Below are 21,458 nucleotides of genomic sequence, written 5' to 3' on the forward strand. Positions count from 1 at the left end.
CTGGTGTACCCCCTCCCCCCTCCCCCTCTTTTGTCACTTGTCCCAGATCTTCCACGGGTTTAATATGGCGAGAAAATATTGGCTGCGCTGAATCTTGCGTTTTAAAACACAAACTACGGCTTGCAAGAAGGCTATTTCGTTTTAAATATGATAAAAAAAGCAAAATGGTGTGAATAGTGACGTCATCTATGCAAGTGTCCTGCAATAGATCATAAGTGGGAACCAATCAAAATGCGTGTACAATTCACCTTAACAAACAATACCGAATACAGTGCCGTGCCTAAAAGAGCGCAGACGCATGAATTATGATTGACCATCTAGTTAATCATGTTTGTCACGCTAGCTAGATATGGCTTGGTAAACAACAGTTCTTCAGACCATCAATTCAAAGAACATCTTTCCTGGGGGAAACTTTTGTGAGTCGATTGAAATAATTTATAGATAAACTATACAGATTTCGTCAAACGCCTAGGTAGAAGAATGGAATGCTGCTCTCTTGCATATCTATCAATATATAATGCCGTCGGCGAAGATGAAGGTACATCAGGTGTTCGGCTACAATTGCGACCACATTCGCGAGTCATCTCTTACGTATTATTAAATAGTTTTTTTCAGATATAGCTAAGATGTAAATGAATCCAGCTACAGAAATAAAGGCGATTGATTTTTGAAGAAAATCGGCTTTCTTGGGAAGAGGGACATATTTTCTTCACTTAACGCAACAGTTTATACAGCGGTTTTAATTGTAAAGCAAGCGCGCGCAATATTGCGCAAACTGAATCTTGCGGGACTGGAGAAGAAACAAAATGACAACAATTTATTGGGGAAATATCGTTATCCGATCACTGCCTAATAGAGCTGATCTGCCGCTGGTTTTCAGGTAAGGTCATAATCCAGAATTTAATAAGGAAATTTTATATTTTGAACTTTATCATCCAACCACACTCCGTAGTGTACAAATAACGTCATAGACGAGTACAAATATCACGCGGTATTTTTACTCCAGAGAACCAGAAATACCAGGCTCAAGGATAAGAATCTCGTCTGAAGGATTTTCAGCCCCACGTGGCCTTTTAGTCGCCGGGGCAAATGTGTCATGTGCCGTCTGAGCCTTGGACGCTCCGGCAGAATTACTGTTAGATTTGGCTGCGCTGTCAGCGCCAATCACCCAATCCTCGTGAAAGGCTCACCGAAGCAAAGTGAGCGCCTCAGGATTGTTAAAAATCTGCTGCACTAGTGTAACGGTATGGGCATTACCTTCCCCACTACTCGTTTGATTCTCCTGAGGCGGGATGACGGCTCCTGAATGACGATTCCCTTGACCACGCGAAGCCTCATCCATCTTCTTGTAGAGCGAAATAAAATGGCGATGGGATGGACACCGCGCTATGCCTTATGGGATGGTGTTATTTTTATGCTAATTTATGCATTTTTTACTTTGAATACGCTGTTGTTGTTTCAGTTTAGAGCGAAATAAAGTTGGTAACACATTGTTATAGGAGGCGACTGTTCTGATGTATAATTTATAGTTCAGTTCAAAACAAGGAAGAACCTAAGGTTCACTTTGAAAAACGTTTATTTGTTTTTGGCTCTTTAAAAGGTGACAATGGTTTTGAAAACACTTTAAATTGACTTAGAAACCAAACTTTGTAACAATTTGATGATAGTTGCGACAATGCTTCTCCATACATTAAAGCCGCTTGCCACTAGAAATTCTATGTCTAAATTCTAACGTTTTCCATACCTATTCCTCCCTGTTACCTCGCACAGGATTTATGGAGCTAAAACATCATTTTTAACTGTGGAGAGCATTATCTTAATATGTCGGGGAAAATTTATAATCATCTAAAATGGATAATGATGTTGGTCGAGATCGTTGGTCGACAAAGCAGTGCATGAAGGCCTCCGTGCAAACCTTTTTATAGACTTAAATTATTAGCCGCTGTTCAGGAAATGAGCCCGCGCAGCGATCCCCAAGAGATAGAGTTCCTTCCCGGAAGGATGGAAGACTGGACCCGAGAAAACATAATGATAATAATAATAATAATAAAATACAAATCATATGTATACAATAACATGAAACATTTAAACTAAGAATATCTATATGTAATAAATTTATCGAGACGGTTAGTAAAAGCCATAGTGGAATCATCTCTAAGAGTGCCTGAGCGTAGATTGTATCCATGGGACACAGTTGTGCGATGTGGCTGCATCGGTGGAAACGGAATGGTATGTTACCCTCGTGCGGTGAAGATATCATGTGCTGGAAAGAGGCAAATTGTGGCATTTCATTTATCATATCGATGTCAGTGTCTCAAGAGGGGATACATTTGACAGTTCATGTTTGACATTTCCCGATCTCAATAAGTCGATGATTTAAATCTAAGGGCATTTAAAAGTTGACAGGTGTCTTCAGGCAGAAATTACTACGTTTCTTTTGATAAATCTTGATACGTTAATGATGATGGCGGAAGAATCGAACCAGTGTTCGAGATCGTGCACAGCGTTACCCTATCTGGTTACTTAAAGGGGTTGAAAGATTGATAAGTAATTCACATTGAAGAAAACAAATATAGTTGAACCATGTTTCAAAGTATTTATTTAATCTCATCTTCACTTTTTTGTATGTAATACACATATGAAAAAAGTCTCTCTCTAAAAGGTGTATTACAAAAGTGTAATACAAAAGTGTAATACAAAAGTGTAATACAAAAGTGTAATACAAAAGTGTAACACAAGTGTAATAAAAGTGTAATACAAAAGTGTAATACAAAAGTGTAATACAAAAGTGTAATACAAAAGTGTAATACAAAAGTGTAATACAAGTGTAATAAAAGTGTAATACAAAAGTGTAATACAAAAGTGTAATACAAAAGTGTAATACAAAAGTGTAATACAAGTGTAATAAAAGTGTAATACAAAAGTGTAATACAAAAGTGTAATACAAAAGTGTAATACAAAAGTGTAATACAAAAGTGTAATACAAGTGTAATAAAAGTGTAATACAAAAGTGTAATACAAAAGTGTAATACAAAAGTGTAATACAAGTATAATACAAGTGTAATAAAAGTGTCAAAAGTCAGCTCGTAAAACAGAAGGCAGTCGAGAGATATAAAGATCAATCAATAAAAACAAAAAACCGCGTGGATACATTAATTCTTTGGCTTCAGTAGAAATAAGGATGAAACTACTCCTTGTAGGGTCACCCCTGAATCAAATATCAAGATCAGGAGAAAACTACAAAAGATCACGAACTCAAGAAGCCCTTGATTTTTAAACAAAGCTCCAAAAGTAAAATAGAATATGCAAAGAGAACAGTATGGAAAACTTCCACACTGATGTCAGGGTGTATAAGGTTGGAAAGCCAAAGAGAGGAAGAAAAGGTATTGTACAAAGTATCTATTGCGATTTATATCGAGTGAATCGCTTGAAACGTCACTTAGTAGGTAACTATCAGCTTGTAAATTTATAGGACTGATTCATCCAATCAATTTCCAAAGCAGCAGAGGTCTCAATTCAAGTCGATCTCCACCATAGCACATTCCTCGTCACTGGATTCAGCCCCCAGAGCATACCCTTGGGACGCGCTTCTCTGTTTCTTCATGTTCTTCTTCAAATAATCTTCCTCTTCTGCCAAGATTGAGTCATCCGATTTCAGGCGCTCAGGGTATTCTTGGGAACCTCTCCGCTGTTTCTTTAAACCTTCTCTTAACATGTGTTTAGTCGTGTCTGATTCGTTTCTAGTCCCTTTTTCCCTTTTGCTGACGTAATCTTGCTGCTTACATTCACTGAATAAAAGAGAAAAGAAAACAGGATAAATTGTCTCGAACAGAATGTGTTATCGCTTTTACATTGACCAGCTAGGTTAGAAAGTTTCATCCAAAGGTGAGCAATGGTCCTTACTTGGCGTAGGGGACACAGTTGATAGGAACACTAGAGAGTAAAAGGACAAGAAACGAGGAAAAAACACGAAAACACTGAATAGGTTACTATGACGATTTTCTGTTATGCCGTGTCCTGTATCTTCTATCTCAAGAAGGAATCTAAGTATTTTAATAAACTTTTGAATTTGTCCTTCAAAAGCATGTTGATTAAATTGAGGGACTGGATTGGGCCCTTGAGCTACTGTATTTCTTTTTTTTATTCCAAGGTTTTACCGATATATGACATCGTCAGGATATGATGCCACAGATTGGCAAAAGCTTGGAATAAAGAAGAAAAGCAGTATAGCTCAAGGCCTCAATCAAATCGTCTATGTAAGTATCTAAGGATATGATAGCGTTAAAAAGTTCGAATGTAATAGCGACAAAAAGGAAGTGTGGTTACTTTTCAGCGATTTTGGATAATTATTATCCAATTGTGCTTCGTAAAGTACAAATAACGCACGAAACGAGTACAAATATCACGCGATATTTGTACTCGAAATATCCGCGAATTTCGCCCACACTGAAATAACAATTTGGCGTGTTGGATAATAAGTCTTTTATTAGACGTTTTGTTGTGTAGTATCGCTGAGTATTTTCACTCGTTGTTTGTATTTTGATTCGCTCCACGGGCTCGTCAAAATACGGCACAACTCATAAAAATACTCCGCAATACTACACAACAAAACGTCTAATAAGATCTATTTATCGCACCATTTTTCATTACAAAAATTATGATTTCAACTTGAAATGACCAACAGCTACTTCTTAATAAACTCATGTTATCATGATGTTAGATCAATGTCAGTTTCTAAGCGACTGCGTAACCATCCCTCCCCTCCCCCAACATTAACCCTAATTTGCTATCAGCTAACAGTTGCTGAATTTGGGAAGGGGTGGGTGGGAAGTTACTTAGATGAAGACGTTAACCCATATTGTGTTACCATGATTTTATGGCCAACGATTAAAATTGAGCGCCAAGACCTGACGAAGCAATAATTTTGTCTCGTGCCGCTAGAGATACTTACGATGTGAGAACTTACCGAGCCAATTTGCGCCTACGGCCCATTAACACCCAACAAGCAACAGCCACACCGATCATGCTCAGAGAAGTTATCACAATCCCACCAGCCACTGCAACAGGACTAAAGCTTCCGTGATGAAAATATATCAGAGGAGCGCCTCCTCCTGCCAGACTGTGATGATGATAATGTCCGTCGTCTTTGAAAAATAAAAGATTTTGTGATCTGGTGAGACTTTTTTCGCTGTTTCTTTTTTCTTGACGCATGAGTAACGCTTGGTGCTAGAAAGTCTGCATGTTAGGAAGCGGAAACGTAAATATCCGATGATAAAAAGTAGGCACGTTTATTTGAATGAAAAACGGTGAAACGGTAACACAGTGAACTGAGAAAAAAAAAACACTAGCAACCTCGAAAATTGCTACTCAAAAACTAAAAACTCGCAAACGCGAAAATCGTACGCGTAACTTGCTTACGAAGTATCAAAGCTTACGAAATTTCAAAGCGCACTCGCGAATCGTGCGTCACGCAAGTTCGGTAATTGTCTTCTTACACTGCATTCACCCTGACATGTTAACCTTGGTGAGCGCTGCGACTCTAGTCGAAAGAACTTTTTACGATGTTCAGTCGTATGATAGAGTAGAATTTTTCCTAAATGAATTTCGGATTCCCTTTGAAGTTCGCTCTTTTAATTTTTTCCTTGTCTAGTTTCCTTTTTCAAAAACTAGCAAATAAGTACTTAAACACGAAGGCGCGCTATATAAGGAAGTCTTCCCTGGGAAAACTTAGGCTCATTTGTCACTCACCGTTAACGTGTGCGAGTCAAATTTAAATGCTGGTAGAGAAACAAAAGGAGCTAATGAGATATCTATTGTTTACTTCCACCAGCATGGTGGCATGAAGTAACGTGCGAACCACCTACTTCGATCTCAAATTTACCGCCACAAATAAAGAGAGTTTCTATTGGAGAAAGGAAATACAAATCTCAAAAATTCTTGTATTGTGATGAAGACATAAAACATTTTGGGGAATACGCCCGCTTTTCACTGCTTTGGTGTAGCTGTGGCTCAGGCTGACTTGACTCTAAGAGTTCTACATCACGCGACGGTTGATTGACAAATGGTCCAGTGGGACCTAAGGCTCCTTTTATAGTGCGCCTTCGTGTTTAACCAAGAAAAACGCTTTTTTTACATATATACAGATTGGATTTTTTTCTCTAATAAGGAGAGAGGTAAGAGAAAAGGTAAAATATCACCGACAGACATGACTGAGTCTTGGGGAGAATTTTGAGTCATATATTACTGTTGCAACTTTAAACTCACCGTGGGCCTTTTTGGTCATCAGCGGCATCATTCGTGGACATTTGATCTTATGCCCGTCAAATGATTTCAATCCAGCGGTCTCTCTCATCAAATGTTTTAAGGTGTGCATAGTCACGTGGTCACAGTCCAAAGGATTCTGGCTGATATATCTAAGGATAAAACAACAAATCCATAACTTTTAAGTAATTCTTCTAAGAGAAAATTTGTCGTTAATGGCTCAGCCAGGATCAAACATGCCATGAGATTAAAGAGAAAATAAAACAGATATTTTTTCAGCTTAGCTTTTTTTAGAATATAACTGCCTTAAGTGTGCTCTAAATTTACTTACAAGTTTTCAAGGTTGGAATACGCCTTCACGTCTTTGATTTCGATGTGTCTGATGTTTCCATAATTTAAATCCCTACACAAAAATCAAAGTAAATGACTGGCCAGAATATTCTACATATTAACTCAGTGATAGCGCGGCTCACTGTAGAGCTTCTGTGGTGCGATGGTGGAGTGTCGGAATGCGTATTATACTACAAAGCCGTCCATCCCTTTCGGCAAAGTCTGTCGTGCAAGTAAAAAAGGATCGGCGAAAGAAAAAGAAAGCTGGTGTTAGCTGGCCATGCAATTCAGAACTCTGGGAGTAATGCAACTCACTCCCAGAGATCTGCGCGTTGCACTAGTGTCAATCCTTTTTGTCGCGGTTTTTTTTTTTGTTGTTGTTGTTGTTGTTTTTTGACTCGTGAGATAGACCTCTCTGCAAGGAGGGACCGCTCGTAATCTAGAGTGCCAACCTCATTCCCAGAACCTTTTCTCTTAGTTGGGGGTGGGGCAATGGGAAAAGGCCCTGGAAACGAGTTTGGAACCCAAAGGTCCGAGGTTCAATTTCTCATGAGGACTTACAATGTTTATTTCGGGATTGCGAAAAGACGAAAACAAATTTTTCTCTAATCACTGTTCTCGAGAAGGACGTTCGCCCTTACCCACCCCTCCTCTCCTATCATGCATCACCGGCTCCAAAGCTTCAGTGCTTCTTCAAGAAAAATGACTTTTAATTGCTGTACTGAAAAACCTCCTTATGCTGGCATGCGAGGAACACCATAAAATAATTCGAATGCCGATTACCATTTCCTCATGGTAGGGTCTAGGAAAGCTGAAAGTATTACTTACAGAGTCTTGACGTTTGATGCAAAGCTGAACACGGGGAATTTTTCCATTCTTCGGCAGATCACGACGGCGAAGTCATCAGTACAGTCGCATTGCAACGGACATTCGTCCTTCCCTTGAACATAAGAGCACAAAAGAACGACGATTAACACAATCCTATGTCCTCTCGAAATCATCTCGAAGCTATTCACAAGCTCGAGGGCAATTGAGCTGAATAATCCCAAGTGATCATTAGAGCCTTGTGACGTCATATTTAATTGAAAACTGATGCGCACGAAGTTCTATAAAATGAGTCATGGAATGTACCCTTTCTAAAATGAGTATTCTTGTGCGGTTGGGTCATGAATTTCCCAGATGGTGTAAGTTTTTTTTACCAAGAATTTACTTTGACAAACCATCAACTAAGGAATTATGTTTTCCATCTCCTTTGGAAAGGGCAGATTTTTCCAGAATTAAATGATATCAGAGGCTTGTGACCTTGAACAGAGTTAGAAGCTTCTGATGATATCGATGATACCCAGTCATTCAGTCTCATGGTAACGATAATCGATATTCTAACATGTTTCTAATGAAAAATGAATTAGCAGAGTTACTTTTTTTCGTGTTATGAGATTCCAAAGAATAATCTAACCGTTCGAAAAGTGTTTTCACATCTTTCTTGAAAGACGATTTTAGATGCCGCCATTTTGAATAAAAGTCAGTCATCTGGCGCTGGCCTTGTACTCAAATCCGGCAACGCGCCACCCATAAAAAACTGCTGACCTGGTTATCCCAAGGTGATCCATTATTTCACCAGTTAGGAAGATAATAGGGTACGTTGAGGGAAAATGTTATGTTAACTTCCATATACTAGTTTCAGCTGGTGAGCAATTTTAAAAATTGATTACCTAAGGCTATGACGTCAGCTTGTCTTAATGTCGGTTACATCGAGTATCTTGCAATAGTCCCTTTTACAGTTGTGGGCTTGGCGGCCAATCCTTTGAACAGGAGTGAGGCTAAGGGTGACCCTGTTGTGATAGAGACCTGTATCTAGTTAGCATACTGATATGATACTAATATGATGCTTATTCAAACCTTTTGCAGAGAGCTGAAGTACAGGTTTGTTACAATGAGATGTTGTTAAGGTTGAGAACAGACGTCGGCATTTTCTCAGGCGCCTCTGGCAGCCGCTTCAGTCCATATCGATCTCACCTTCCCACCCATCCCACCCCAGGGGAGGACATCCATCACACAGTAATCTCGTGTGTGGGAAATTAACGTCTCCTACCCCAACCCTGCAGGAGACGGGACCCCCATTTATTCGTCCCTATCCGAGAAGACTAGAATATCTAATCATTTCTTGATGTTATAGAAAGGCAGCAAATTCTTCTCAATTACTTTAAGGCCTTGAGTGTTAGTCCGGCCGGGGCTCGAACCCTCGACCTCCCGCACAACAGTCCAGCGCACTATCCATTGAGCTAACTGGGCGGCGGTTGATAGCAAAGTAATTTGCATTTGAAAAGCAGCAACATCTCTATCATAACAATGTCACCCTTAGCCTCACTCCTGTTCAAAGGCTTGGCCACCGAGCCCACAACTGTAAAAAGGACTATTGTATACCGATCGCAATGATCGTCGAAAATTACCATGTTTGGCTGGCTCAGTGGCTTCAATTCTCGTCGATCGAAGCGATACTCGCATGAAATTGTCGATAACTGACATATTTATTCGATATCGAGGTTTGAATTCGGCTACATTCGCCTACAATACTAGGTCCCTGTGTACGCCTTGCGGACCTACGTCTTGCAGATCCAGTTTGCTTCTTAACCTACAATATTTCATCTCTTTTTTAATTTCAGCTATTCAAGTTTACTTCCTTGTGGCATCCGTGAATTAATCTAAAAGTCATTTTCATCATTAACTCTAGGAAGCTGTTTAGAGTTTTAAACCTCCAATTGGGCGGTTTCTCTGCTTACGACATAAAGGCGGAAATCTTCGTAATTAGTTCGGCCCTGCGCCAAAGAGAGGCTACCCTTCGGGAATGTTCGACGTGAACCGAACTCCCTCATGACTTTCACTTCTACGACCAGACGGATTTGCTGCACTGATAATTAAGTAGAATTTCCCTCTTGTGAACGAAGATGTCAGAATACTATGAAATTTTAGACGTTCCAAAAAGTGCAAGTGAGCAAGAAATCAAGAAAGCGTAAGTATTTGTAGTTGTTTTGCAAATTTACGCATTCATTTTGCCTGCCATGTCGCCTCTCGTACTTAACGGAAAGACGGAAGCAAGTTTTCGATCTTGTTCTTCTAGCTGGTTTCTGCTCAACTTTTGAGAGAACCAAGGCAGATAGTTTCTAAAGAAACTGTTTGGGGCTGCGTCGGTGGGGTAACGAAATACTTTGAATATATCAACAAAGTTGAAATGGTAAATTGGACACCGTTACGATTATAAAAGCTGACGTTTCGAGCGTTAGCCCTTCGTCGGAGCGAACCAGAGAGAGAACCAGAGAGAGAAAAAGAGAGATAATCAGATTGTTCGTAATCTCTTTTTCTCTGAAAAGATTGCTTAATATATCTCTTTGTGTGTAAAGACAGATACATCTACTAAAAATGTACCGTAAATTCGGTCTTGCTCCTGTTGTGCTATCGGAAATACTGGCATTTAGTTTGACGGTGTGTTTATCAAATATAACTCTTCACCCTTCATAATTTGTTGCAGTGCTCGGGTGTTTTTGTACTTTGAAAGAATTTGTTTCGCGTGAGGTTCACACTCAGTGTCTGTTTTACGGCCTTGAGATCGACGAAGTTACTTGCTATTTCGTGCCGGAACGGTTAATTGTTGTTCAATGCATCAATGATTTCTGATAATAAAAAATTAAAGTTTTGCCAATAAGCCTATGCCTTTTCATTGTAATTGAGAACCTTAATCTGAGAGCTATAATTAGGAATTAAGCCTTACTTGGAAGACTTCAGCTTTTGACATTTAATATTTTATTAAAAAAAAAACAAAAAACAAAAAAAAACAATAACAAAGACGGTGTAAATACTCTCCACAAGGGATATTATCTCTTAACATACGTAAAAAGTAATTACGCAAGACAGATTCCTGCATTTCCGAGTCTGTCAAATTTCCTTGCCAAAAGATAACTTTATACAAACTCATTTATGATTCTAGCAAACTTCGAATGTAATGTGTTTCCACCAAAAAATTTTTCCGATAAACTTTCATCCAGATGGAAAGCTGTAAATTTTACGTCAAAGTAAACTTTGAACATCCTGCACTTTTTAAACTAATATTTAATTACTAATATTCTATAACTTTGCAGGTATCGCAAATTAGCTCTGAAGTGGCATCCAGATAAAAATCCAGACAACAAGGAGGAGGCGGAAGAAAAATTCAAATTGATATCAGAGGCGTATGATGTTCTGTCAGACAGTAAGTTTTTTGATATTTGCAACTTGTTGTTCAAATTATCAGTAAAATCAAAACAAGCTCCCTTGTAAGATATTTTGGTTTATTGACTAAGTTAATAATGTAAATTAGTCATCATAAAGAGTTTCTAAAGCTTACAATAAGGAAAAAAATAAAACAAAATATCTTTTAATGCCCTCCACTGCCACAGTACAACAGTTTCTTTAGAGAGTTGCCCCCTTTATTCAAACTCCATGTAAGACTGATAGCAACTGAAAGATAACACGTTTGATAAGCAGTAAAGTGAAGCGTAAAGCTATACTGTGTTGAGTTTATCTGGGCAAATTTTCTGCACTATAATTAAGAATTATTGGATGAGGTTGAGCATTTTAGCAATAATTATCAGGCCAATGTTTGTGTTATCTGCCAAAGCTGAAGTTGATAATTATCGTTATCATGCGAAACGGAACCATTAATGGTTTTACTATGCATATTCCTTAGCTGCACTTGTAAAGACAAGAGCACATAAAACTATTGTCTGTAGGTGTGATGTCACTTCTACATACATTGTCAGTAGTTTTGACATAAGAGAATGTATAATAATCTTATTTGGTTGCCTTTCCCCTACTAATTGTTTGTTCTGAGGTCAATATTGCTTATTCAGTCATGTATATGTAAAGAATGAATCAAGGAGAGCAGTTACTGGTGGATTTGCTGTAGTGACAAATCCCTCTTGGACGCTCCAGCGTTATCTCTTTCTCAATGGGCTGTAGAGACTTGTTTGAATAATCACAACAACTAAAACTTTTGGGCTAAATGCTAACAAACAGTTTAATTTCAATTATTATTTACACTTCGTTTACTCAATTACTTAATTTTGGATCATTTAGGTAAAGTATTTGTTTTTGTTTTCATTTTTTAATTAAAGTACCGGTTTTGATCCATTCCGGAATTAAGTAACAACAAGTGTCTCACCAAAAGACTTTTCCTAAACCTTAGTTTAGCAACAACCTTTTTATTTATTTTTTTCATTTTCATTGCATTTTAACAGAAGAAAAAAGAAGAGTTTACGACACATATGGCAAAGAAGGTCTAGAAGGTGGTAATTTTCTTAATTTATGAAACACAATTTTTGTAGGTAACCTTTATATACAGAGAGAGATGTAACAGATTTCCAGGGCCTTATGTCCTTTTGACTTGCTAGAACAACCAAGGGAGGTCTTGGTTTGGTCAGGTTCATTTTGTGACATTACTCAACCTTCCCTTATGTATTTTTCTCCTTCACCACAATTGTATCATTTACAGTCACACTTTGGTTTTATAACTGAACACCTCGCACAGGCTAAAATAGGATAGACATCAATGTTGAATTGCTCTCAACAAAGTACTGACTAAACACATTCTTTGTAGTGAAAAATAATTAATCATGCTAGGGAAACAGTGTTTCATTTGATGATTGTGTGGTATTTTCATTCATCTTTTCTATCCCCTTGGAAGCTTAGACTCCATGGTTTTCCTGATGAGTTAAGCTACTGGCAGCTAACTTTATTATGAGTGATTCTAGAACTGAAAGTTGAACGTTGTGTGATGTTTTTCTGTAACTTTTTCCTACAAAGGAGGTGGAGGAGGAAGGCCAAGTGGAGGAGGATTTGGGGATTTCCATACTTTCCATTTCCGTGATCCAGACGAGATATTTAGGTAATGATGTGGATTTCTAAATGTCCTCCGCGCGAAAACCACTTTGTAACTAGCAAAAACACACTCTCTTTGTGCTATGATACCTGGTTAGAGTGTTGTGTGACTGTGTTATGTAATGGTGTTGTGTGAAATTGCTGTGTGGCAGTTTGTTGTTTAACCCTTTTACGGCCAAGATCTTATTAATAATTCTCCGTACTGTCTGCCTTATCATTCCTATGATGTCAGTTTGGTGAAGGTGGTATTAGATCAGTTAATAATCCCCTAGTTGGTATCTCTCTCTCTTCTCATTGGTTGTCAGCTAGATTATGTATTGATATTGTAAGATGAGATTCTGTGTTTGTCGCCAGTGGGAGTTTAAGGGTCCAGAAATAAAAATCTTTAAATAACAAACATTTTGTCTTTGTGGGACATACATGTAGCCAGTCTCTGAAATGAGCACTACCATGATTGCCTTTTAATTGTCTATAATACCAAGTGATTTTTTTCAAATCAATTGTTTTCATTAAAAACTAATTTGTATTTGCTTTTTTCAACAGAGATTTTTTCCAGAATGATTCATCCGTTTTTGAAGATTTCTTTGGTGAGTTTCCTAGTGTGACTGTTTCCCAGATGGAATCTGTTCTACTATAAATATCTATTAAAAAAGATTGGAAAACAAAGTATTGCGGGGGAGGTTTTAATGTACTATCCAGGGGTTTCATTAAGGGCCAGGCACCGGGCAAATTGACCGGTTGTGAGGACGGCTTTGCCCACCTGAGTTGACCATCTGGAGGAAAGTTTATCTTATAAAGAAGTTCAGTTCAAAGAGTTTTGCCCGCCCGCCTGTGAAAACCAGTCGCCCTCCTGCAGAAAACATTAATGAAACCCCTGACTATCAATAATTTGGTCTAGTTTTATATTATTGGTAATCCACTTGTGCATGTCAGTGCTTGACACTAACTTTTCATCTACGGGTTTATATCGAATTAATTTGATGGCCTGCTCCCAGTTGGCTTGTTAGCTCAATTGGTAGAGCGCTGCACTAGTATCGCAGAGGTCAGTGGTTCGAATCCCGTACAGGCCTGAAATTTTTTTCAGGTCTGATTTTCACTATTGCTCAAATACTGCTTTACTGCGAAGGATCGTGCTCATATACGTCTCATAACCGCAGTTCACACATATGTTTCATATGTTTGTTGTTGATTTATCATCTACGGGTTTATATCGAATTAATTTGATGGCCTGCTCCCAGTTGGCTTGTTAGCTCAATTGGTAGAGCGCTGCACTAGTATCGCAGAGGTCAGTGGTTCGAATCCCGTACAGGCCTGAAATTTTTTTCAGGTCTGATTTTCACTATTGCTCAAATAGTGCTTTACTGCGAAGGATCGTGCTCATATACGACTCCTGTTTTTGTTTCTGAACTTGCATGAATCATTTTATATGTACTAGTCAACATCACCATTATAACAGAAGAGGGATTAGGGATAGTGAAAAACAGGCCTGAAAAAAAAAATGCAGGCCTGTACTGGACTAGAAGCCATGACCTCTGCCATACTGGTGTAGTGCTCTACCAACTGAGCTTACAAGCCTACTGGAAAAGATACTAAATGCATAAAGTGATAAATAAATGACTGTGAATATATGAATATATGGGAAGATCCCTTTGATATTCATCTAACAATGCAAGGCAAGTTCTGAGAGAAAATCTGAGGTATGACAAGTTACTCAAAGTTTGCCCCATTCTGGATTGCACAGTTGAAAATTGCAACAAGAAACTGAGACCCGAGAGAATTTGTTCGTGGATGAAGGAGTGGTAAAATTTAAAGGATGCCTTGTCATGACACAGTATTTGCTAATGAAGGCAGTAAAGTGGGTTATAAAAGTGTTGGTTTGCGTGGAGGCAGCAAGCAGTTATGTTTGTGATTTCTGAGTGTACAGTGGAAAGAAGCAAGATGGTGTGGCTGAACAAAACCTTGTCATTTACGATCTAACGTGAACTTTGTTGGGAAAAATCATCACATTTATCTCAACAATTTCTTTTCAACCATTAAGCTTGATTACGATCTCTTCAAAGATGTCATTTACTGTTGCACAATGGCACTAGCAAACAGGAAAGATTTGCTGAAAGATCTTGCCACAACAAGTCTGCTTGTGAAGTGTTTGAAGTGAGGAAAATCCATTGATTGGTGAAAAGACAACATTTTGACAACCACTTGTGTGCAGTAGTTAAGGTCTCAAAGTAAAGATTATTTATCGCTTAACATTTTTTGTCTAAGTGTGTCAACTTTCAACCTATTATTATCAAGATATAACAAAAACATCATAGACATGGTTGAAACAAGACAAAAATAGCCTTGTTTTTTGTTAGGGTCCTCCGAACAGGAGCTGGTTACTCATGTGTCTCTTTTAGGGTTTAAATGATGAACTGGCAGTTCACATATATGATTTTCATATATTCACAGCCATTTATTTGCTATTTCTTTTGACAAACCAGGAAGAAATAGAAACAGCAATCAGAGCAGGTTGAGACCAAGAGACCCTTTTGGAAGCTTCCCTAGTTTTGGCCTCAGCTCAAGTTTTGGGTTTGGCAATGGATTTGGCAGTGATCCTTTTGGGTCAAACAGGTACATGAATATCTGAATGTTGTAAAATTATTCTTACTACTATTATTATAGGTGAGAAATGGTTGACCACACTGGTCCATCCAGAAAGAAAATGGTAGTATTTATAACCCTTTTGATCCTAGGATCTTAGATCTACTCATTAATTCTCCCATTTAGCTGTTACATATTTCCTTGCTAAGAAAATGTTAGTATTTATAACCCTTTTGATCCTAGAATCTTAGATCTGCTTATTAATTCTCCCATTTAGCTGTTACATATTTCCTTGCTAAGAAAATGTTAGTATTTATAACCCTTTTAACCTTCTCCCATTTAGCTGTTACATATTTCCTTGCTAAGAAAATGTTAGTATTTATAACCCTTTTGATCCTAGAATCTTAGATCTGCTTATTAATTCTCCCACTTAGCTGTTACTTATTTCCTTGCTAAGCACAGTAGTTACAAGAATTTGGTGTTAGATCAAGATAATAACACGTCCTCCTAACCTGTTTGCAAGATGATATAAGGATATTATAGGGAGAAGTTACATCTTAATCCTTTGATTATATGCTGTTACCATTTTGGTTGCTGTGCCAACTTGAAAAACATTTTGGAACTAAATTTGCAGCTCATAAGTTGCCACTTGGCAACCTGTGTTTGGCTGTCTTGTAGCAAGTTGTAAGGTTTTAATTGAAAAAAAAAAAGTAGATTACATATTGCCCTGTGTCTGTTTTGTATTATTTAACCCTATGTTAGTATTTATAACCCTTTTGAACCCTTTTAGATCTGCTAATAATTCTCCTATTTAGCTGTTACATATTTCCTTGCTAGGAAAATGTTAGTATTTATAACCCTTTTGATCCTAGGATCTTAGATCTGCTTATTAATTCTCCCATTTAGCTGTTACATATTTCCTTGCTAAGAAAATGTTAGTATTTATAACCCTTTTGATCCTAGAATCTTAGATCTGCTTATTAATTCTCCCATTTAGCTGTTACATATTTCCTTGCTAAGAAAATGTTAGTATTTATAACCCTTTTGATCCTAGGATCTTAGATCTGCTTATTAATTCTCCCATTTAGCTCTTACATATTTCCTTGCTAAGAAAATGTTAGTATTTATAACCCTTTTGATCCTAGAATCTTAGATCTGCTTATTAATTCTCCCACTTAGCTGTTACTTATTTCCTTGCTAAGCACAGTAGTTACAAGAATTTGGTGTTAGATCAAGATAATAACACGTCCTCCTAACCTGTTTGCAAGATGATATAAGGATATTATAGGGAGAAGTTACATCTTAATCCTTTGATTATATGCTGTTACCATTTTGGTTGCTGTGCCAACTTGAAAAACATTTTGGAACTAAATTTGCAGCTCATAAGTTGCCACTTGGCAACCTGTGTTTGGCTGTCTTGTAGCAAGTTGTAAGGTTTTAATTGAAAAAAAAAAAGTAGATTACATATTGCCCTGTGTCTGTTTTGTATTAGATCACAGATGATGTCAAAATGTGGGAAGAACAAAAAAAGTGGCAGATGAGGTGCAGCTTTTTAGTTGTAATCTCATGATATCTATTCTGTTTCATTTTTTCACTTTCATTTTAGCTCTTCATTTTTCCAGAGTTTTGGTGGTGGGGGATTTGGGGGTGGAGGTAAGTTTTTTGTTTTTTGTTTTATTTTGTTTTTTTTTTTAATTTAGATTTCTGCTCTGTTAGCGTAATGTGCAGGACCATAAACAATCTCTTTAATTTGTTATTTAAGTTATCATAAACTTTGAGAGCAGCTCCTGGAACTTTCTTTATTTTTTTCTATATTGAATTTCCTATTTCCGACATTGTTATCACGAAGCCCGATAAAGGATCAGGAGTGGTCGTAATGGACAAATCTGATTATGTGCGTCTCCTGAAGGAATCATCACTGAATCAACGATGACAGCAAGTTTAGACCTATGAGTACCGAAAGACCTAAAATGAGGGGGCGACCACCAAAGCACTATCATCTGCTATTACAGAAAGAAAAAGAAATAGCCACCGTCGTACAAAGAATATTACCCAAAGAAATCGCCCAACAAGTCATCCAAAAAGGTTCGAGGCTTGCTCACCTATATGGCTTACCGAAAACCCATAAGCACCGGTTAGCAATGCGCCCCATCTTATCCGCAACGGGAACATATAATTTCAAGTTAGCAAAGTGGCTGGATGAAAAAATCAAACCACTATCAACCAACAGTCACACAATCAGTGATATTTTTGAGTTCGTGGATGCTCTCCATGATATAGAAGTAGATGATCGTTGTGTCCTTGTTTCATACGATATAACTTCGCTCTTTACCAACGTTCCTGTCGACGAAACAATAGCTATCCTTGCTGAAAAAGCGTTTCAGGACAACTGGTTCAATAAAGAACATATTCTCAGCATCACAAAAGCAGAGCTGGTAGAGCTGTTGAATAAGTCCACAAAGCACCAGTTATTCCAGTTCGAGGGCAACTTGTACGAACAAATCGATGGCGTTGCCATGGGATCGCCACTTGGGCCCCTAATGGCCCCTAATGGCCAATGCATTCATGTGCAGTATCGAAGATCGACTCGAGGAACAAGGCAAAATGCCCGAATTCTACAAACGGTACGTAGACGGCACACTAAGCATAATGGCAGACACCGAAACAGCTGAAAATTTCCTAGCCACACTGAACGAAAGTCATCCTTCTGTCAGCTTCACCATGGAACTGGCCGTGAACGGTAAATTGTCTTTTCTGGAAACTGAAATCATGCAACGAAATTGCCGTCTGGAAACGAAGGTGTACACGAAGCCATCTGATACTGGTCTGTTATTGCATTATCAGAGTCACGTCGACGTAAGATATAAACAATCATTACTTAAAACAATGCTAAATCTTGCCTTTAAGTTGTCATCTAACTGGCAATTTTTTCACCAAGAGTGCGAACGTCTCACCGAAACCTTCTCGCGACTCAAGTACCCAACTCAACTACTGCATTCGACCATTAATGATTTCATCACGAAAAAAATGTCTGGGGATCCAGGATCAATCAAACGTCTGACGAGAAAAAAACACCCGTGCGAATTATACTTCCTTTTAAGGACCAAACATCAGCAAATTCCGTACGAAGGCAACTTGGCGATCTAAGCCGAAAAATTGGAACTGACATTTCTCCTGTGTACACTAACAAAGAGATCGGGTATGAGTTAAAACCAACGGAAAAAAAAGCCCAACATCACCAATCAGCAGCGCGTTGTGTATTATTTTAAGTGTGGTCTGTGCGATGCAGACTCGGCTACACATACCGGCACCTCTACCAACGTGCTGAAGAACACAAAGCGTCTCAGTGTTCAATCGGGAACCACATTAAAGAGCGGCATGGGCATAACCCAAGTGACTTGCATCACAGTTTCAAAATCCTGAAGAAATGCAAAAGTAAACTGGACTGCCTAATTTACGAGATGCTTTTTATAAAAGAAATTAAGCCAAGCTTGAACAAACAGTCAGACTCAATGCGCGCAAAGCTATTTTTATAATAATTTATGGTATCTTCGTATAATTTATAGTTTTACTTTCGTCAGCTCTCATATTAATTTATCTCCTTTGTAATTTTATCACTTCCATTTTACGCCTAGCGTTTACATATTTCCATATTTCCATATTTTATCGCCTTTATCATTCCCACCTCTTGAATTTAGTACATATATATAAAAATTTTCCTTTTCATCAGCTTGAAAATGACCTCAGCGAGGTCGAAACGTTCAAAATTATTATCACTAATTTTTATCTTGAAAAGAATTTCCTATGAGTAAGGAATAGTAGGAAGCCTTTAGCAATGGGAGTCGGTTAGAGGTCTGTCTGGCACTGATTACTATTGGCAGAATGTAGCCAACCTCCCCCTGACTCATCTCAAAGAGATGTACCCGGTACATGTAGTGTGGTTTGTAGAGTTGTACTGAGTTCACTCTGGATTTTTTGTTATCTTCCATATCTAACCATGTGTAACTAGCCATTTACAGACAAATACACCTTGCTAGTTGAAAAGGAATATTTGGGGTCTAAATATTTTGAGAAAATTTCTGTTGTAGCTTAATCCTCTTTAACATGAAAAAGGATGTTTGCAGCTGGGATCTGCTTGTGTTGTTTGATATATCTTGGTCTTTCTCGATCCTCTCAGTTAAATTTATATAGAGATGTGTGGCTGCACATTAAAGATATATTTAATAAACCCTATTGAATATCTGTCAGTGTCTACACAGTGATGGCACTTGTTTTCTTCCTTCTTTCAGGAAATTTTAAATCCACTTCCACGTCAACAAAAGTTGTTAATGGAAAGACTGTAACAACAAAAAAGTAAGGACAGACTGATTTCTGTTGTCCACTGTTTGAATGAATCTTTTAGTGCTTAACTCTTTACACTTTAATATCATTGTACTTATTCTCCCTACTGTTCTTTATAAGTTTCCTAAGTTGCTGACAAGGAGAATTTGTTTAACAATCACGTGTTTCTTTATTTGGCGATCATTCTCTTGATTCGTGTGACCGTAATGTTTGATTCAGGGGTGATATTGCAAGCAGGGGTTTCGTTAATGTTTTCAGCAGGAGGGCAACTGGTTTTCACAGGCAGGCAAAACTTTTTGAACTGAACTTCTCAATAGGATTAACTTTCCTCCAGATTGTCAAACGAGGTGGGAAAAACCGTCCTCGCAACTGGTCAATTTGCCTGGTGCCCAGCCCCTTAATTAAACCCCTTTGTAAGGAGAAAAAGTAGAAATTAGATCTAGTCTCCCTTAAGGGTGTAACTGAGAACGGAGTTGGGGAGATAATTGGGGAATGCAACATTTCCTGGTACTGTATAGTTATTGAGAAGCGACAGAGTGTTTTGAAAGTGGAAGGGAAGGGGGGCTTCCTAACCAACCATGGGCATACCCTCACTCAAATTTTCCAAAATGCCCTTAGTGTTTTTCGTTGATACTAGCAAACTTCTCTGCAATCTTAACAGTTTCAAGTGTGTCCATAATTGATTTGTGACCTGCTTTCTTTTTATCGGGCATAGTCTAAATCTTTCGGCTCAGCACTCTATAGACCACTGTCATAAATGGCTGTCGGATTAATATTCTTTTGTTTAAATTTAAATTAGCCCTTCTAGCCTCGTTCTCCAGTACAAAATTCAAAAGAATACATTATCTCAAGCGAGGCCAGAATGGCTAATTTAAATTTAAACAAAAGAATATTAATCCGGCAGCCATTTATGAAAGTGGTCTTTTGCCTCCTGTAAGGCCCCTCCATCAGCTGTTTGCTAAGGTTTAAGACCACTGTTGGAGTATACTATAAAAAGTTATTGTAGTCCTTGATTGTCTTGCTCCTGGCTTTCACTGTTGACACTTTGAACAATACCGTAACTGTTAACTGCCAAGATTCAATTAGTTATTTTCCTGACTGACTGCTATACATTTCCTCATCAATTTGACTGGAGAATTCCATTTGAAGTCAATTTTGATTCCTCCCCTCCCCCCCCCCCCCAACAGCGGACAAGCCTCTTTCTTCTCATAAACTGTTTGCACAGTAATGTATTGGAATTACAACGAGAAGTTACAAGTTAATCACTTCTGGGTGTTGAAGGGTTCATTACTTGTGAAGCTGCTAGTTTCACAGGCAAATTTTTAGATTAACACTAGTGTTATATTTGCTTTCCTTTTTTTTAGAACTGTTGAGAATGGAAAAGAAACTCTCGAAGAATGGGAAGACAACATCTTAAAGAGGAGAGTGGTGGATGGAACGCCACAGCTCACAAACTGAGACGTGTGCTTCATATGAGCATTAAATAACAGAACTTTGGAACAGGAGCTGCCGAGAATCTTCTGTTTGCTCTATAGAATAGAATTGCACGGGTTAAAAGTAATACTCATATTTCTTTTTAAGTTATTAATCGTATTGTGAAGTATTTTTTTATATGGAAAAGTAATCTGTCAAAAGATGCTTGATGTTTCCAAACTAATACCTTTACTCGCGGAAATGAAGCTAGAGTTGATCTTATAAAATATCTTTCAAATCTGAACAGCTGCCTAATTTGGCGTCAATCAATTGATAGCGTATCATTTGCGCTATGCTAGTAAGAACCCTAATTTGTTTTAAAGTACTGTAGTGGTTCTCTTTGTCGGGAATGCGCGATTAGTTGAAACGACAATGTTGATGGCATCTGGTGGTTATTGAGCTCAGCTGAATAATATACATGTAGCGCTTTTATTAATTAGCAAATTTTGCTTATAAAAGAGAGCGATCAGTGTTTTAAGCCAGGTACACGACACTCCTCTCTGCCAAGTACAACTAAATAAAAAAGAAACTGTGTATTTGAACATTGCAATGTTGAATACCTT

At 38.0% G+C, this 21,458-nt stretch overlaps 2 protein-coding genes and 1 pseudogene across 3 annotated transcripts; 2 read left to right on the forward strand and 1 right to left on the reverse strand.

The window, feature by feature from the left end:
* Window positions 1-3,051: 3,051 nt before the first annotated feature.
* Window positions 3,052-7,631, reverse strand: LOC148718692 (uncharacterized). Its single transcript, XM_088741553.1, has 5 exons — window positions 7,420-7,631; window positions 6,593-6,664; window positions 6,265-6,413; window positions 4,967-5,144; window positions 3,052-3,788 (listed from the first exon to the last, which is right to left on the reverse strand). Exons 1-5 carry the CDS (start codon window positions 7,590-7,592, stop codon window positions 3,512-3,514), a joined length of 849 nt encoding a protein of 282 aa, XP_088597679.1. The 5' UTR covers window positions 7,593-7,631; the 3' UTR covers window positions 3,052-3,511.
* A 1,794-nt stretch (window positions 7,632-9,425) lies between these two features.
* On the forward strand, window positions 9,426-21,437 carry LOC111328528 (dnaJ homolog subfamily B member 3). 2 transcript variants are annotated; one of them, XM_088741033.1, is made up of 9 exons: window positions 9,426-9,601; window positions 10,725-10,834; window positions 11,862-11,912; window positions 12,430-12,508; window positions 13,045-13,088; window positions 14,982-15,111; window positions 16,688-16,734; window positions 19,371-19,434; window positions 20,787-21,437. In XM_088741033.1, exons 1-9 carry the CDS (start codon window positions 9,537-9,539, stop codon window positions 20,878-20,880), a joined length of 684 nt encoding a protein of 227 aa, XP_088597159.1. In that variant the 5' UTR covers window positions 9,426-9,536; the 3' UTR covers window positions 20,881-21,437. The 2 variants fall into 2 exon arrangements, with proteins under 2 accessions (XP_088597159.1, XP_022788723.2); XM_022932988.2 differs by having other exon boundaries at window positions 9,427-9,601; window positions 11,862-11,909; window positions 12,427-12,508.
* Window positions 16,741-19,364, forward strand: LOC111328527 (uncharacterized; annotated as a pseudogene).
* Window positions 21,438-21,458: the final 21 nt, after the last annotated feature.

Source organism: Stylophora pistillata, chromosome 12 (genome assembly GCF_964205215.1).
Source record: "Stylophora pistillata chromosome 12, jaStyPist1.2, whole genome shotgun sequence".
NCBI classification, from domain to species: Eukaryota; Metazoa; Cnidaria; class Anthozoa; order Scleractinia; family Pocilloporidae; genus Stylophora; species Stylophora pistillata.

Coding starts and splice junctions, on each gene's coding strand:
- LOC148718692 (XM_088741553.1), bottom strand. CDS start 7,592: ATGATTTCGAGAGGACATAGGATTGTGTTAATCGTCGTTCTTTTGTGC. Junction 6,665..7,419: donor GCATCAAACGTCAAGACTCT/GTAAGTAATACT, acceptor ATTTTTGTGTAG/GGATTTAAATTATGGAAACA. Junction 6,414..6,592: donor TATTCCAACCTTGAAAACTT/GTAAGTAAATTT, acceptor TTTTATCCTTAG/ATATATCAGCCAGAATCCTT.
- LOC111328528 (XM_088741033.1), top strand. CDS start 9,537: ATGTCAGAATACTATGAAATTTTAGACGTTCCAAAAAGTGCAAGTGAG. Junction 13,089..14,981: donor CGTTTTTGAAGATTTCTTTG/GTGAGTTTCCTA, acceptor TTGACAAACCAG/GAAGAAATAGAAACAGCAAT. Junction 16,735..19,370: donor TGGGGGATTTGGGGGTGGAG/GTAAGTTTTTTG, acceptor TCCTTCTTTCAG/GAAATTTTAAATCCACTTCC.